Genomic DNA, 16,256 nt, shown 5'->3' with positions numbered 1-16,256 from the left:
CCCTTGTCCCCAGTTCGTCGCCTGCTTCTCTGGGCGACCCCTTCGTCGCCTGCTTCTCCGGGCGACCCCTTCGTCGCCTGCTTCTCCGGGCGACCCCTTCGTCGCCGGCTTCGCCGGGCGACCCCGTCAGCCGAACCGCGCAACCCCTTGTGAGACCGATCCCTCGTCTGCTGCCGGACCGACCCCTCGTCCCAAGTGGGACCGACCCCTCGTCCCAAGCGGGACCGACCCCTCGTCCAGAGCTGGACCGACCCCTCGTCCGCAGCCAGACCCCACCTCTACCGACCGAGCAAGCCGCCGCAGAAGCCCAAACTCAAATGGGACCCTGGTGAACCAACTCACCACCAAGATAATGAATCTCAGGCTCTTTGAGAGAGAGCACCCATACCTTGCCGGGTGTCCCCGTCTCCTTCCCGCCCAGTATTGGCAGCCAGCGCTGCCCCTCCTTCTCTCCTTCTCCGTCTTCCGCCTAGCCGTTATCTAGACAGCCCACACTTTCCCCTTCCCCTCCCTTGCTCCTAACCCCTTAGCCAGCTTACTGTCCAGTAACCGCCTACTGTCCAGTAACCGCCTACTGTCCAGTAACCGTCTACGCAAGCAACAGCACCCGCCGGCACCAATCAAGTCCCTTTACGTATCCCTAGACCCTATAAAACCATGTCCCCTTCTACAATAAAGCAGACTTGTGCCCAGACCTCATCTCCATGGTGTTTTTGCTTGCACCGTGCGTCCCCCGTGCCTGAGCGGAGAGAGCGAGGGCCCAACAGCTTCGTGCCAACCCCCCTCCTCTCCTTTGACCGTGGGGCAGCCCCCGTCCGGAGAGCTCGCCCGGCCATCCGCGTCGACCCTCCCGGAGGCCCGCAGCTGCCCACAGCCGGGAACCCTAACTATGCCCTTGGAAGCCTACAAAACCTTCCCCACTGTCCCCCTCCCTTAGGTGTGTTGCGCAGGATTAGTTAACTGCCTTGCCCCACCATCTCCTAGAGGGAACCCACAGAGGTTAAGTAAATCATGCTGCCTCAGCAGATTTGCCTCTCCCCTCTTCCTGGCTTCTTCTCAAGCCAGCTGGTATACTCCTCAAAGCTCAAAAAGGGGGTCCAGACAATTGAACCCACATTCACAGGTCCCCTCTCTACCCTTCACCAGAACCCTCCCACTTCAGGAGTTTTTCTCCTCCAGCTGTGTGACCGGTGAGGTTTGGGAAAGCTGCAGCTTCTCGCCCTGGTGGAGGGGCAGAGACCCTTGGTTTTATCTTGAGCTGCCACTCTCTTTGTTGTCCTCTCTCGGGATCGATGTCCAGTAGCCTCCTGCTTTGTGCGTTCCCAAAACAGCTCTCTCAGGCAGGAATTTGTCCCCACTCAGCCATTTTTTTGTAGGAGAGATGATGTGGGGCACTTACTCTGATGCCATCTTGTCTCACCTGCCTTCTATTTTTTGGAAGAATTTAAATAGATTTGGTGTTAATTCTTCTCAAAATGCTTTGTGGAATTCGCCTGTGAAGCCATCTTGTCCTGGCTAGATTTTGGGACTGGGAGATTTTTGATGATGGATTTAATCTCTTTTAATATGTTTGGATTGTTAAATTATTGTAATGTCAGTGTATGGATATGCATTTCTAGGAATGTGGGGTCAGTTGTAACTTTGCCCCTTTCATTTCTGATTTTATTTGCAACTTTTCACTTTTTTTTCTTTGTTAGTCTAGCTAGTTGTTTGTCCATTTTATTGATCTTTGCAAAGAACCAGCTTTTGGTTTTGTTGATTTTCTCTATTGTTATTTTTTGTTCTCAATTTGATTTATTTCTGCTCTAATCTGTATTATGTCTGTCTCCTTGCTTTGGGATTGGTTTGCTATTCTTTTTCTAGCTTCTCCAGTAGTTTGGTTAGGTCTTTTTTAAAAAAGATTTTATTATTTATTTATTTCTCCTCACCCCCTTGCTGTTTTTCACTTGCTGTGGCTGTTTATCTTCCTTGTTTCTTTAGGAGGCACTGGGAGCTGAACCTGGGGCCTCTGATGTGGGTGGGAGGTGCCTAATTGCTTGAGGCACCTCTGCTACCTACTTTTTAATGTCTCTCATTGTGTTTTTTTCCTTCCCACAACTCTCTTTGTGTCATCCTGTGTCATCTTGTGTCTTCTTTAGGAGGCACCGGAAACCTCTGCTCCCTACTTTGTTTTGTATCTCATTATGTTTTTTCTTCTTGTGTCTCTTGTTGTGTCAGTTCGCTGCACCTGCCATTCACACCAGCTCACTATCTTCTTTAGGAGGAACCAGGATCCAGACCAGCAACCTCCCATATGGTAGGCGAGAGCCCAGTTGCCTGAGCCACATCCACTTCCCTAAATCTTTGATTTTAGCTCTTTCTTCTTTTTCAGCTGAACCTATTCTGGGTCATTAAGGATTATCCCTAATCTGGGCACTGAAGCCAGTAATGGGTTAAAGAGCCACTTCCAAGTGTTTTGGGGAGGAAGGCTATAAATGCTGGAAAAAAGCCTGTCTTCCTTATTTCCTTGATTTTAAAGACTTTCTAAATTTTATTTATTACCCCCGCTTGCAGCTTTTTGCGTGCTGTCTGTTCTGTGCCCATTCGCTGTGCGCTCTTCTGCGCTTCTGCTTGTCTACCTTTTTGTTGGGTCACCTTGCTGAGTCAGCTCTCCGTGGTGCTTTGTGGGCCCAGCGGCCCTTCGTGGCACCCCGGCTGGCGGCGCTCCGCAGCGTGCGGGAGAGCCTGCCTTCACAAGGAGGTCCCGGGCGGTGAACCCAGGGCCTCCCGTATGGTAGACGGGAGCCCACCTGATTGAGCCACAGCCGCTTCCCCTTATTTACTTTTAATTTCCTCATATGCACTTCCTTGGTCGGCCAGCAGCTGGCGCTCTTCAACAGCCCTCTCAGTTCAAAGCCCAGGCGGAGGCTGTTTGCAGCAACCTGGATGGGATTAAGGGGATTGAGGATCCTGCCTGGAGGCTAAGAGCCCAGCAATTCAAATTTCTCAGCTAAGAGCCTAGCAATTCAAACTTCTCAGCTAAGAGCCCAGCAATTCAAACTTCTCAGCTAAGAGCCTAGCAATTCAAACTTCTCAGCTAAGAGCCTAGCAACTCAAACTTGCTCAGAGGTTGTTCTCCAACCTTTGCTGGCAGTGCCCTCGTTTTCCCCCTGGATAGGAAATTATTCCCCTCATAACCAGCCCCGGTCATTAGGGAGGGGGACCCAGAGGTCAGACCTCTTCAGTCCAGTGCGGGCTCCCAAGGCAAGTCATGGCCTGGCCGCTCCTGGCCTGCAGGGGCTTCTGGGACACAGCAGACCAGATTTGTGGGTTAAAAGCTGAGTCAGCCTCGGGCTGTGTTCCCCTCTCTCCCCTTTGCTGGGGACATGGATCCCTGCGGTCCCCCTGTCTCTGGCTGCAGGCCCAGGGCCAGAGACCTCAAAATTGTCTCTAGGGTCGGGGAGGGTGCTGGCAGCTGCAGCTGCAGCTTTTTACTCACAGTTTTGCCATCGTGATTCTTTTCTTTTACCCCCTCTCTTCCGATCATTTCCTGTAGTCCCTTGTGAATTCAGTTATACATTTAAAAGGATGTTATATTCATCCAACATATTTATCCATGTTTTACAGAAGCCTTTTCAGTTATTTTGTCAGCTAAAAACATGTCAAGAAAGATTTTTAACCAAAGTTTTAAGCAAAAAAAATTCAAGTCTTTTACTAAATCATCCTATCCCCTAACCAGCTTGGTTAATCGATGGAGTTACTATGGAGTACTATATCCACACGGAGTACCAGATGTTGACAGTATGAGTGCCTGTTTTATACGTTACCTATTACTTGTTTTGAAGAAGCCATCCTGAAAGCTTTGGTAATTTTGGCAATTTTTTCACATTTGTTTTAAAATGCCTTCGCAATCATAATTTCGTAATTTCAACTTTCTCTTTGCATTTCTTCATTGCTTAAACTTAGTGCTGCATTTTCAGATGTTTTTGTAAATTCCTAGGTAATTTCTGTACTCTCATCATAGAATATAATTAACCTGAAATGATAAACTAAGAGGTCAGCCATCAGATTTTGTGTGCTGCTGAAGCACTGTGCATTGTCTTCTGTGACCTGTAGCACAGTGATCAGCCGATTGGCAGGTTGTTTTTGGCCACCTTATTTGATGCCTATCAGGGAAGGCCCTGTGCACCTAGAAATGCTCCTCTCACTGCTGCCCCCACTTTCCTTCCCATTTAACTCTCATCCTGACCATGTTTTTGACGCCTCCTGATTTGCATACTCATGTCTGACTTTCAGGTGGTAGCTAGGAATATACTGAAAGATTACCGTTTCAGGTGGTATGTTAAGGTAAGTAATGCTTGCTTCCACAAAAGACAAATCCTGGAGTAGTCTAACAGGTTTCTTTCTCACTCAGATAAAGTGCAGGTCAGGGTGGTGGGGCTCTCCTCCATCCAGTAATGCAGGGACCTGCCTCGGCCATTTTGTGCTGTTATCATCTCAAATGCTGCTTCCAAGGTTGTAAAACATGTCTGTCTGGCTCTCTGTTGCCCCGCCCTCTGCAGTGCCTGTTCTCATGCCGCAGCCAGGTAGTTCCTGAGACCTGCCCCAGAAGTTCATCCTGACTGCATTTGCTCCTGGCCATTCCCTCACTGAGGCCTTCCTGCCCCCTGATCCCACATTCACGTCCAGTGCCCTCCACATACATCCTGTCCACTAGGCCTAGCACAAGGATGGAATCCCAGTGCCTGCCCTGGCTTTGGCATCAGATTTAAGCCTTCAAATCTCTGCAGAAGAGGTCAATGGTGGGTTCTTAGCAGGCATTTAAAGCATGTGGTCTGCTTGACCAGGCAGATGATCACTGTACTTGCTTCCGGCCCACCTCCAGTCCAGAGCAGTTGTTCCCACATGAATTTCTGATCTGTTTGTGCTCCTTAAGTGGAAGTATTTGATGCATTTTTAAAAAAGATTTATTTTGTATTTATTTCTCTCCCTTCATCCCCCCTCCCCCAGTTATCTGCTCTCTGTGTCCATTCACTGTGTTCTTTTGTGTCTGCTTCTATTTTGTCAGCGGCACGGGAATCTGTGTCTTTTTGTTGCATCATCTTGCTGCGTCAGCTCTCTGTGTGTGCGGCGCCACTCCTAGGCAGGCTGGACTTTCTTTCGTGCTGAGCGGCTCTCCTTATGGGGCACACTCCTTGCGTATGAGGCTCCCCTACGCAGGGGACACCACTGCATGGCACGGTACTTTTTGCATGCATCAGCACTGCATGGGGGCCAGCTCCACACGGGTCAAGGAGGTCCTGGGTTTGAACCGTGGGCCTCCCATGTGGTAGGCGGACACTCTATCCATTGAGCCAAGTCTGCTTCCCATGGTGCATTAAAAAAATATATATATATTTGTTTACTTTTATTTTTTAAGAGGTACCAGGATCGAACCCAAGACCACATAAATGAGAAGCAGGTGCTCAGCCTGCATCTGATTCTGTGATGCATTTTTAATTGCAGGGTCTAACAAGGCCAACTCACTGTGAGTTATCTGTGGGACAGTCAGGTGTAAATGACAGATTACCAGTTTCGTATTTCTGTTCCTTCATTTACAGGGTATCTGCCTTGTCTAGGGAGGCACTGGGGTTTACTTAAACAAGACAGAGACCCTGTCACATTCTGTAGAGGGAGACAGACTGTAAATAAATGAACACGTACAGTGGCAGCAGTGAAACTGTGGTGAAGAAAACAAAACAAGGATAGAGACGGAGAGGTACAGCAACTATTTCACACAGGGAGTCAGGGGTCTTAGGAAATGTGGTGTAGTTTGGTGATGGTGAGCCCTGAGAATGGGGATGGGGAAGTTTCAGGCAGAGGGAAAAACAGGTGCAAAGCCCCAAGGGCCAAGAGGTTAGGCTGGCGGACCCAAGCAGAGCGGGCAGGGACAACCCCTCACGATCCCCGCGGTCTGTGCGGCGGGCCCCCAGACCTGATAGTGTCCGGGGTCTCTGGGGAGCGGCCTGTGGGGCGGGGAAGCCCGACGTAAGAGCCACCGCGGTCTGCACGGCGGGGACTCGCCCCGTTTAGTCCTGACAGCCCGGCCCCGCCCTTCCGGTTGTGCCGCCGGAAGCGGAAGTAGCTACCGTCTACTTCCGGTGTGGCTCGGTTGGGCGGCGGCGCGGCGGGTGAGGACCTCTGGGCGGGGGCGCTGGTCGCCTGGCCCCGGCTCCTCGGCCCGTCGCCTCCGGGGCGGGGGCAGGCGGCGTCGAGTGCGGGAGGAGGCGGCGGCCGGCCGCGGGGCCGGGTCGCGCTGGGGGTTTCCGCCCGGCGGGAGCGGCCGGGGAGTCGTGGCTCTGCGCTAGGGGGAGAAGCGGTTTGACAAACGCCAGATTAGACCCTCTCCGTGCTCAGAACGTTAGCTCCGCACTGATTCCGTGGCCGAACTGTCTCCAGGCTGTGTGGATCATGGCTGTTCCCGAGTGAGCGATTTTTGAGTAGATGTCCTTGGTTCCGATTCCAAGGACATCTGTATACTAGTACAAATGTCCCGATGGCATCTTCCTTCCCTCCTAGTTCCCCTGACTGCCCTCCCCGCAGAAAAGATTAAGCGAGAGCTTAGACTTCATCCTGCCCTTGTGTATGTTAGTGTGTATATTAGTGGTGTGATTGGATGCCCTCGCCTTGGGTTTTTATCCACCCTTGAAATGATATCTTACAGGTCTTAGTGTCAGTGGAAAATGCTGGTGATAACTTGTGAAAACAGAATAAGAAAAAGCATGGCAAGTTGTATATTCAGTATGTATAATCTCAATTTGTTAGGAAATGTAAAGGAAAAAAGACTGGTTGGAAATGAACCCTGTTAAAAATGGTTGCCTCTGGATGTAGGATTTAAGAATGATTGTTTCTTTGTATGTTTGTATTTTTTTGTGCTGTCCAGGTTTTTTACATTGATATAAGTGACTTTATAATCACAGAAAGTAAAGAAAAAGGAGAGATGTTAGTTGCAATATAGTTCTTGTTGAAAGGAGATGTGAAGAGAGTGATATTTACAAACAGGGAGGAATTATGTAACACTCAGTGAAAATCCATCCTGAAATTCATTGTTTTTCCGAAAGCGTGTGGGGATGGGTAATGAAAAATCCAGGGAGAATGTGAATCTTTTTCATATCTTTGAAAAATTGCTAACAATTGAAGTCAAGGGGGTCTAGCGTTTATTGAATCTGCTTATTGGACAGATCTTTACCAGGTGTCTTATCTGTTTGCATCCCCATGAGTATGAAATGGTAGAAGGAGGATTTGAATGTAGGTTTGTCTGGTATCTGAACACTATACTTTGCTGCCTTCTGAGTAAAGGACAGTGTCCTTCTGCCCTTTCATCCTTGTTTTCTAGGGCTGTGAAAGAAGTAGGTAACAATTTTGGGTACCCAGGACCACAGTGATTTTCAGAAGGGATCATAGTAGTTAGATTGGGACTTCAGCTGGGGTGGTAGAGCTGTGTGCTGGCACCTATGCATGCACCTGTTCTCACTGAGGCGTCCTGGCAGAGCTGTGGCCAAGGGTGGTATAAAGGCTCCAGAAATGAGAATTGGTCCTGTTTTTGGAGGAGAAGTGCCTTAGAAACGCATTTTCTAACATGAGTGGTCTAGGCTCCACCTTGTATGTTTGTGTTTCTTATGCCTTTGAAATGTTGCTTCTCCACTAAAAGGTAAAACTTCTCCCATCTTGAGTTCTGAAGGTTTGTTTTCCTTATTAAGGAATTTATGAACCTAGTTAAACTCGCTTTCAGATTTACTGGATGAATGATCTTCTCCGACATTCTCCTATTAGCTCCATTATGATCAGCTCACTGTTTGGGATTGGGACTGGAGATAAATTTTGTACCTAACATCTCTACCTTCCTAACACATCTTTCTCCCCGGCCATGCACACAGGTACCTCTAGTATGATTGGGGTGGAGATTTTGCCTACTCTTTGACCATGGAGGAGACCGATCGGGAACCCATTGCAACAGCCGTCCAGAGGGTTGCTGGGGTGCTTCAGCGCCCTGACCAGCTGGACAAAGTGGAGCAGTATCGCCGAAGAGAAGCTCGGAAAAAAGCCTCTGTAGAGGCCAGATTAAAGGTAAGAAGCCAGAGATAGCAAGTTTATACATGCTTGCTTCCTCGGCATGATAGTCATTGATCTTGAATTTCAGGTTCCTTTGTTATCTGCTTAACTTCATCATTATAACTTTGTTAAATTAGAGTTTGTGATGCTATGAAAAGACACAAGGCAGAACTCTACTAGCAAATTCTTTCCAACAATATATTACCAATCAATAGATTTACAAAGAAGATCAGGGGGATATTGAAAAAGCAAAGGAGCAACATTTTTAAGCATACTCAGACATTCCAGGAGTGTCTGTTTATTTTTTTATCAGTACTAGTTATTAGCTATTCTTTAGAGCTCTAGTTAGAGTTAAATTTTTTTTAGATCATTACAATAAATTCTCTACAGGGCTGTCAATGTGACAGGCATTCCACTTTGATGCTGAGGGCAGGAAGGAGGAGGGGAACCAGGCATATAAAAGAAGGGTGTGAGAGGGTGGACAAGGAAGAAAATCCTCTTTCTCAAAGATTTTATGATTTGCATTTGCTTGCTCTCAATACAGCTAGTTGTGATTTTATTAAAATATTCAAGTTCAGTACAGTTATGTAATGTAAAAACCATGGCCTGCTACTATCTACAGGATAATAAAATGGTCTTGGGGATTTAAGAGAATCTCTCTGTAGGAAAGTTAATTCTCATACTAACATGGCATTGAGGTCATCTGTAAACTTGAAAAACATGTATCAGCATCCAGTCAGTAAATAGCAGATCGGATAAGGATCATTTACTTGTATCAAAAGAGCATCCAAAGACCCTGTTGGACTAGTTTGAGACAGCAGTTTCATATTCATATAAAGAGTAGTTTTGCCTGAGTATTTATCTGTTCTGGAAATTTGTGGGATTAGCTAACCACTACCAATAGAAACTTTGGTCTGTTATAATCATTGTTAAATGTTTCTAAGCATACTTTAAGCTCCTGAGTGAAAGGTGTTCCTGGCACTGGTGGTGGTTCCTGGTCTCTCCCTTCCCTCCCCTTCCCACCTGCTGCTTTGTCCTCCATGTCCTTACCTTCTGGCTGTCCGGCCTGCTTGATGGCATTTTTGTGGGCCTGCAGAATGAATCTGAATCTCCAAATATACCAATCCCACTTACTGGGACAGGCTGTCCTTGAGCTGAGTCTAGTTCCTGGCTGAAGAGTAGGAGACTTCCCCCTCAGAAACTCACTGACAAGTCCTGACAGTTTTCTTTACCCAGAAAAAGGCCTATATGGAAAGTGAGGGATGCCATAGAAGAAGGCATGTGGAGCCCAAGCTAAGAGAGTGCTTAAGAGGCCATCATGGGTCCAGGATGCACACCTGCAGTGGCACCTGCAGCTTTAGGCTGAAGAGCCAGACTGAGTCATGTTTCATCTTCCCAAAAAAGCTTCCAAAACTTAGTTGTCCTATTTTGAGTCAGCAATGAAATAAAGATAAGAAGGAAAAAATAGTTAACTTGGTGAAGTAACTAAATCCTTATTGAACTTTATTATTTTTTCTGGGTATTGACTATTCCCAGGTACTTATCTGGATCTTTTCTGAACTTGAACATCAATGGGGAAGATTTTGTAAATCAGGAAGAAAACAGGTAGCTGTTCCTTGCTTTGCCTCACACATACAGGGTTTTTTCTCTTAGGCTGCGATCCAGTCCCAGTTGGATGGGGTGCGGACAGGCTTGAGCCAGCTCCATAATGCACTGACTGATGTAAAAGATATCCAGCATTCACTGGCAGACGTCAGCAAAGACTGGAGACAGAGCATCAACACCATCGAGAGTCTCAAGGACGTGAAGGATGCCGTTGTGCAGCACAGCCAGCTCGCTGCTGCTGTGGAGAACCTCAAAAACATCTTCTCAGGTAACCAGATGGACGGCTGGAGCTGGTGGCATATGTGCTGCAGAACAGGGCGAAGTACTGCTGGCATTCTTTTAAGGTGGCCTCATGGTGGATGTCTGCCCATAATGAAGACTGCTGTCTTGGCCGGTCATGTAGAGGCGCTCTGCCATGCACACTGCTTTGTCAATGTCTTTGCATGGGTCTGAGTTTGGCACAGTCTACTTCTTTTGACTGTTGATGGAAATGATCAGTTGAATAAGTAAAGGCTAGTGAAATGCGTGCAGCTCTGTATGTTAGGACAGAGGCACAAAAATGGATAGCTCAGTAAATACTAGGTGAGCCATTCCTATAGTGAACACATTTCCGTCAGCTGCAGTCCTGCTGTTAGAGAAATAGGCCAGTTGTGTAAGGCTCTCTTCTAAGTGAGAAGAATAAAGATGCAACACCACACGATTTTGAAAGGAGCCTGTGCTCTGGGAGAAGGCCTATGAAAGGGGCAAAGAAGGAATGGTTTCTAGAGGAAGAGGCAATTGAATGGACACGCAGCTCCAGGTGGAGGGTAGAGCACTTGTGGGCAGGCAGGATGTGCACAGGACTCTCCCATTGCCATCAGAGCTGGGCCTGGAGAGCTGGTCTGGACATCATATGCTCTGTGGGCAGGAGGGCTGTGGAAATAGCTCAGTGAGCCAGAAGAGGAGTGGTCAAGGACCGTCCCTGAGCAGCATCCCCCACCTCCTTGGCTGGTGATACCCCCCCCCAACATGTTTCTCCTCTGCCACCCCTGTCAGAGCCACATAGCCACTGCACTCAGTGCCTCGCCAGAGCCACTTCCTCTCCTCAGTTTCCTCTTTTCTGTCAGGTCAACAGGGTTCTTCCACCTTCCCAAATAAGAAATTAGGGGGAGGTTCTGCCTCCTTCCCTGATTTTATCTGTCTGATTTCTCTGCCAGTTCTCTGTCCTTCTCTGAAATGAGCTTCACTTAATGTCGTCGTTGGCACTTACCTACTTGCCAAAGCACATGGTTAGCAATGGCACACCAAGTGCTCTTGGACTTGGATTTCCTCCCCACTCCCCACTGACTACTGGCAGCACCTCACTCTCAAGCTCCCTTACACAGCATTAAGGCCAACCTCTGCTTGGCTGCTGAGGTCATACATAGTTTGATTCCATCCTTCTCACAGGACTAATTTTTTTTTATCAGTGTGAATCGAATCTCTGGCACAGGTGGCCTTGCCCTCCTCCATCTCCTCATGTTGGATCTTTGTTTCCTGCATCCTGTGCAGCCCCTGTCCTCTCCCACCCTCCCCTGGCCCCTTTAGTGTGCCGGCTGCACCATTGCCCTGTGGGCTCTCATCTGTGTGCTCAGGCCTCGGGCTGTGCTCCTGGGTCACCTCTCCTATGTCTCTGCCACAAATGGACTGTCACAGTGCCTCTGGTGGGAGCTCAGGAAGGCATTCCTGTGGGTGACAGTGACTGCCTGGGGTTGGGAGAGAGCCAGTGACTGCTTCCCTGATATCCCAGGCCTCATTCGACTATGTAACATACACCGAGAGCTTTCTTAGTTCATTTCTCTTATCTTGTAATTTCTTGTCAACTTGTAGCATTTCCATCTGGTCTTGTGATCCTAATGCCAAAGGACCAAAAAGTTAATATTACTGGAAGTAGTTTGTATTCGATTTTCTAAGGAAATAGAACTGATCGGAGATACCTGTAAACAGTATGAGATTTTATAAAGTTTTCTCATGTGACCGTGGGAATGCACAAGTCCAGGTTCTGCAGGGCAGGCTGCAAACCAGGGGTTCCCATGAAGGTCCTCGATGAGTTCCCAGGAGATGCTGGATGTCTGAAGTAGAGATGGGAATACTCTCTGTAAGTACTGATCACTTCCTCTTTTAAGCCTTCAGCTGATTGGATGAGCTATCAGTCATTGCTGACAGCAATCTCTTTAGTTGATTGTAGATGTAACCGGCCATCTATACAGTTAACTCACTGATAATTAAAGTCCATGAAATGCCCTTGTATTACATTTAATCCAGTGCTTGCTTGATGAAACAACTGGACACCATTTCCTGGCTGAATTGACACATTAGCCTAATCATCAAGTTGTCAAGTCCATACCTTGTCAACTTGGCAACCATTCACATCACTTTAAACCATACTTAGTCTCTAACTAAAAACAATAACAGATATAACAATATTCAACTTAACTGCCTATAACTGGAAACAGACTAATTACCCCTAGAATAGGGTACAAGTCCTTGGGTAATATTCAGTCTTAAACTTGACATCCTTTTATTCTACATCAAACTATTACAACTTATGTCATGATAAGGGAAAAGGTTAGAGGAGAAAACAAAGGTATTCTTTTTATGTACATAAACATAACAAAACAAAGAAGAAATATTCATGACCATTAGAGTTTTCATCTCTGTAACTAGTCATGTGGTTGAAGTTCGTATTTATCACCATTTTCTTCCACTACCCATTCCATGTTCCCATTATCCTCAGCAAGCACCTCAGCTGGCTGTGGTTCTTTGCCTGTTGGGGTGACCCGAAAGTTCCTTCCTAAAGACTCGGGCCATTGTTAGTCCTGCTTGGATTGGGTTATTGCAATTTTCCATTGACTTTAATTACAGAGCAAGGCAGTACTGGTAGATGCCCTGGGGGTTCTCCTGTATTCCAGGCAAGCGCTATCTCCATTGTGTAGGGGCAGTTCAGATTTCCCCTTAATAGTCAGGATCAACACCCCAGCCAGTACAGTAATTTACTTCTCTGCCTGTTGATTCAGAGGCATGAGGAGCCTGAGGTGGCCAGGTGGCAGTCTTAACTTCCACTTCAGTAGAATCATTGTTGTGTTCTGTGGTGGCAGCAATCTTCCTTTTAGAACTAAAACCTGTAGACCAGAAAAGCTTAAGGTTGCAGTGACAGGAAGCAAAAATTTTCCTAGTGGGCCACTCGGGGTAATAGTGAGTGGTGCCACTCTCATTTCCACCCCTTGATTCCTGAACTCATGGATTTTGGCTATGGGAAAAACAACACCAAAGAGTGGATGCTGATTTAGAGCATAAACAGCCTCCTGGAGAACATTGCCCCAGCCCTGCAAGGTATTGCCACCAAGTTGGCACCATAATTGAGTCTTCAAAAGGGCATTCCACCATTCTGTCAGTCCAGCTGCTTCAGGACGATGGGAAACATGGTAAGACCAGTGAATTCCCTGGGCACATGCCCATTCCTGCACATCATTTTCTGTGAAATGGATTCCTTGATCAGAAGTAATGTTATGTGCCATGCCTTGGCAGTGTATAAGACATTCTGTAGGTCTACAGATGGTAGTTTTGGAAGAAACATTGAGTGCAGGGACAGCAAACCCATATCCAGAATATGTGTCTATTCCAGTTAGAACAAATCATTGCCCCTTCCGTGATGGAAGTAGTCTAATGTAATCAACCTGCCACCAGGTAGCAGGCTGCTCACCTCAGGGAATGGTGCCATATCGGGGACCGATTGTGGGTCTCTGCTGCTGGCAGATGGGGCCCTTAGTAGTGGCTATTGCTAAATCGGTCTTGGTCAGGGCAAGTCCATGTTGCTGAGTCCATGCATGACCTCCATCCCTACCTCCATGGCCACTTCGTTCATGAGCCCATTTGGGCAGTGACGGGAGTGACTGGGGAAAGAGGCTGAGCACTAGCCACAGAGCAGGTCATCTTCTGCATTTGATTATTAAAATTTTTCTTTGCTGAAGTCACTCTCTGGTGATCATTCATGTGGGACACAAGTATTTTCATGTTTTTTGCCCACTAAGAAGGGTCTATTCACATACCTCTTCCCTAGACCTCTTTGTCAACCAATTTTCCAATCATGTTCCTTCCACGTTCCTGACCGTCCAGCCAAACCATTGGCAATAGCCCATGAATCAGTGTACAAATGCACCTCCAGCTGTTTCTCCTAAGCAAAATGAACAACTAGATGCAACAACTTCTTGAAGTTCTGCCCACTGGGAGGATCTGCCCTCACCACTGTCCCTCAGGGATGTCCCAGAAAGGGACACAGTGCTGCAGCTGTCCACTTTTGAGTGGTATCTGCATTTTGTGCAGAATCATTTGTAAACCAGGCCCGAGTTTTCTCTTCCTCAGTCAACTGATTGTAAGGAACTCCCCAAGAGGCCATAGCTGGGGCCTGGGAAAGAGGAGGCAGTATGGCAGGAGTGGTGACCATGGGTATTTGGGCCACTTCCTCATGTAACTTGTGCCTTCAGGACCCACTCAAGCCCTATCTCATATATACCACCTCCACTTTATTATGGAGTGCTGCTGTGCACACCTAAGTTTGTGGTTTGGTAGGTCAGACATGACCCAGCTCATGATAGGTAACTCGGGTCTCATGGTTACTTGGTGGCCCATGGTTAATTTTCAGTCTCTACTAAGACCCAGTAGGAGGCCAAGAGTTGTTTGTTTCTCAAAAGGAGAGTAGTTATCTGCAGAGAATGGCAGGGTTTTGCTGCAAAGTTCTAAAGGTCTGAATTGTAATTCTCCTGTAGAGGCCTGCTAGAGGCTCTTGATGGCATCTCTATTTGCCACTGACACTTCCAGCACCATTGGATCTGCTGGATCATATGGCCCAAGTGGCAGTGCAGCTTGCACAGCAGCCTGGACCTGTCGCAGAGCCTCCTTTTGTTCCAGTCCCCACTCAAAACTAGCAGCTTTCCTGGTCACTTGGTTAACGGGCTGGAGTAGCACACTCAAATGAGGAATGTGTTGTCTCCAAAATCCGAAGAGACCAACTAAGCGTTGTGCTTCTTTTATAGTCCTAGGAGGGGCCATATGCAACTGGCTTACGTTTAACTTAGAAGGGGTGTCTTGACATGCCCCCACTCCACTGGACACCTAGAAATTTCACTGTAATTTTATTGGATTTACCCCCATCCCTTTCTTAAGCAAACGCCTTACAAGTATATCCAGAGTATTTGCTACTTCTTGCTCACTAGGCTCAATATGCGTGATTTCATCAATATGATGGACTAGTGTGATGTCTTGTAGGAGGGAGAGATGACCAAGATACCTGTGGACAATATTATGACATAGGGCTGGAGCGCTGATATACCCCTGAGGTAGGACAGTGAAGGTATACTGCTGGCCTTGCCAGCTGAAAGCAAACTCTCTGGTGGTCTTACTAATGGCTATTGAGGAAAAAAAGCATTTGCCAGATCAGTAGCTACATACCAGGTACCAGGGAATGTGTTGATTTGCTCAAGAATAATACCACATCTGGAACAGCAGAGTCCCTACCTGGTTAAGTTTATGATAATCTACTGTCATTCTTCAAGATCTATCTGTTTTCTGTGGGGATGTGGGAATCACCACCCCTGCATCCTTAAAATTCTTGATGGTGGCACTGATCTCTGCAATCCCTCCACGAATCTGGTATTGCTTTTGATTTAATATTTTGCTAGGTAGGGGCAGTTCTAGTGGCTTCTAGTTGGCCTTTCCTCCCATAATAGCCCTCACTCCACAAGTCAGGGAACCAACGTGAGAATTCTGCCAGTTGCTGAGAATGTCTATTCTAATTATACATCCTGAAACTGGGAAATAACCACAGAATGGGTCCAGGGACCCACTGGAACCACTCTGAGACAGACCTGAGCTAAAACTCTTATCGGTCCCCTGGCCTCTATTAGCTCCTACTCTGGTGACCATAGTGACATTCTCGGTCTCCTGGATTTAATGTCACTTCTGAGCCAGTGTCTAATAATCTAGAAATGTCTGATCATTTCCTTTTCCTCAGTGCATGGTTATCCTGGTAAAAGGCTGTAGGTCTCTTCGGGGAAAACTGGGAGGAAGATTAATAGTATACATTTTTGGCAGTGTAACAGGATCCTTCCCCAGGGGGATGGCCTTCCCCTCATTCAAGGGGCTTTGGGTCTGTAAACTCTCAAGTCTGGATATTGATTAAGGGACCATGATTCTTTGTTTCTATAATTTAAGTTAAGGTTTTGTTCACTTGACCTAGAATTCTTCTGCTTATACAGATCAAATTAGAATTTCGTAGACTGCCTACCTTTTTACTTCTAGGTACCCCATGATCTGCTTGCCAACACCGTAGCTCTATGCCACTCAGACTCTCTTGATTGCTGCTTTGAGTCTGCCTTTCATTGTGGTAGCTACTCTTACCTTGTCTTTGGCGATTGTGCTGCCATTTGACTTCTGCCAACCTGGGAACCGATCATCCCCATAGTGTTTAAGGGATCTAGTTCAGTGACAGCAGGTCTCACAGTAATATCTGACCTACAGGGAAGAGAACTACAGAGCTCTTCAGGGAGATAGAGTGAGTCTCCCAA

General features: G+C 47.2%; 1 protein-coding gene across 2 annotated transcripts in view; it reads left to right on the top strand.

Moving 5' to 3' along the window:
- Nucleotides 1-6,069: 6,069 nt before the first annotated feature.
- Nucleotides 6,070-16,256, top strand: part of EXOC3 (exocyst complex component 3) — a 35,592-nt gene continuing 25,405 nt past the window's right edge. The window contains exons 1-3 of one of the 2 annotated variants that reach the window (XM_004478514.5): nucleotides 6,070-6,149; nucleotides 7,896-8,085; nucleotides 9,724-9,943. In XM_004478514.5, the coding sequence (XP_004478571.1) occupies nucleotides 7,942-8,085; nucleotides 9,724-9,943 (364 nt within the window). In that variant the 5' untranslated portion in view covers nucleotides 6,070-6,149; nucleotides 7,896-7,941. Of the gene's footprint in view, nucleotides 6,150-6,222; nucleotides 6,444-7,895; nucleotides 8,086-9,723; nucleotides 9,944-16,256 lie in introns of those variants that run through there. The other variant, XM_004478513.4, reaches the window with a different exon arrangement.

This window comes from Dasypus novemcinctus, chromosome 2 (genome assembly GCF_030445035.2).
Source record: "Dasypus novemcinctus isolate mDasNov1 chromosome 2, mDasNov1.1.hap2, whole genome shotgun sequence".
NCBI classification, from domain to species: Eukaryota; Metazoa; Chordata; class Mammalia; order Cingulata; family Dasypodidae; genus Dasypus; species Dasypus novemcinctus.
The sequence above is the reverse complement of the archived record's forward strand: the minus strand, read 5'-3'. Positions and strand labels throughout refer to the sequence as shown.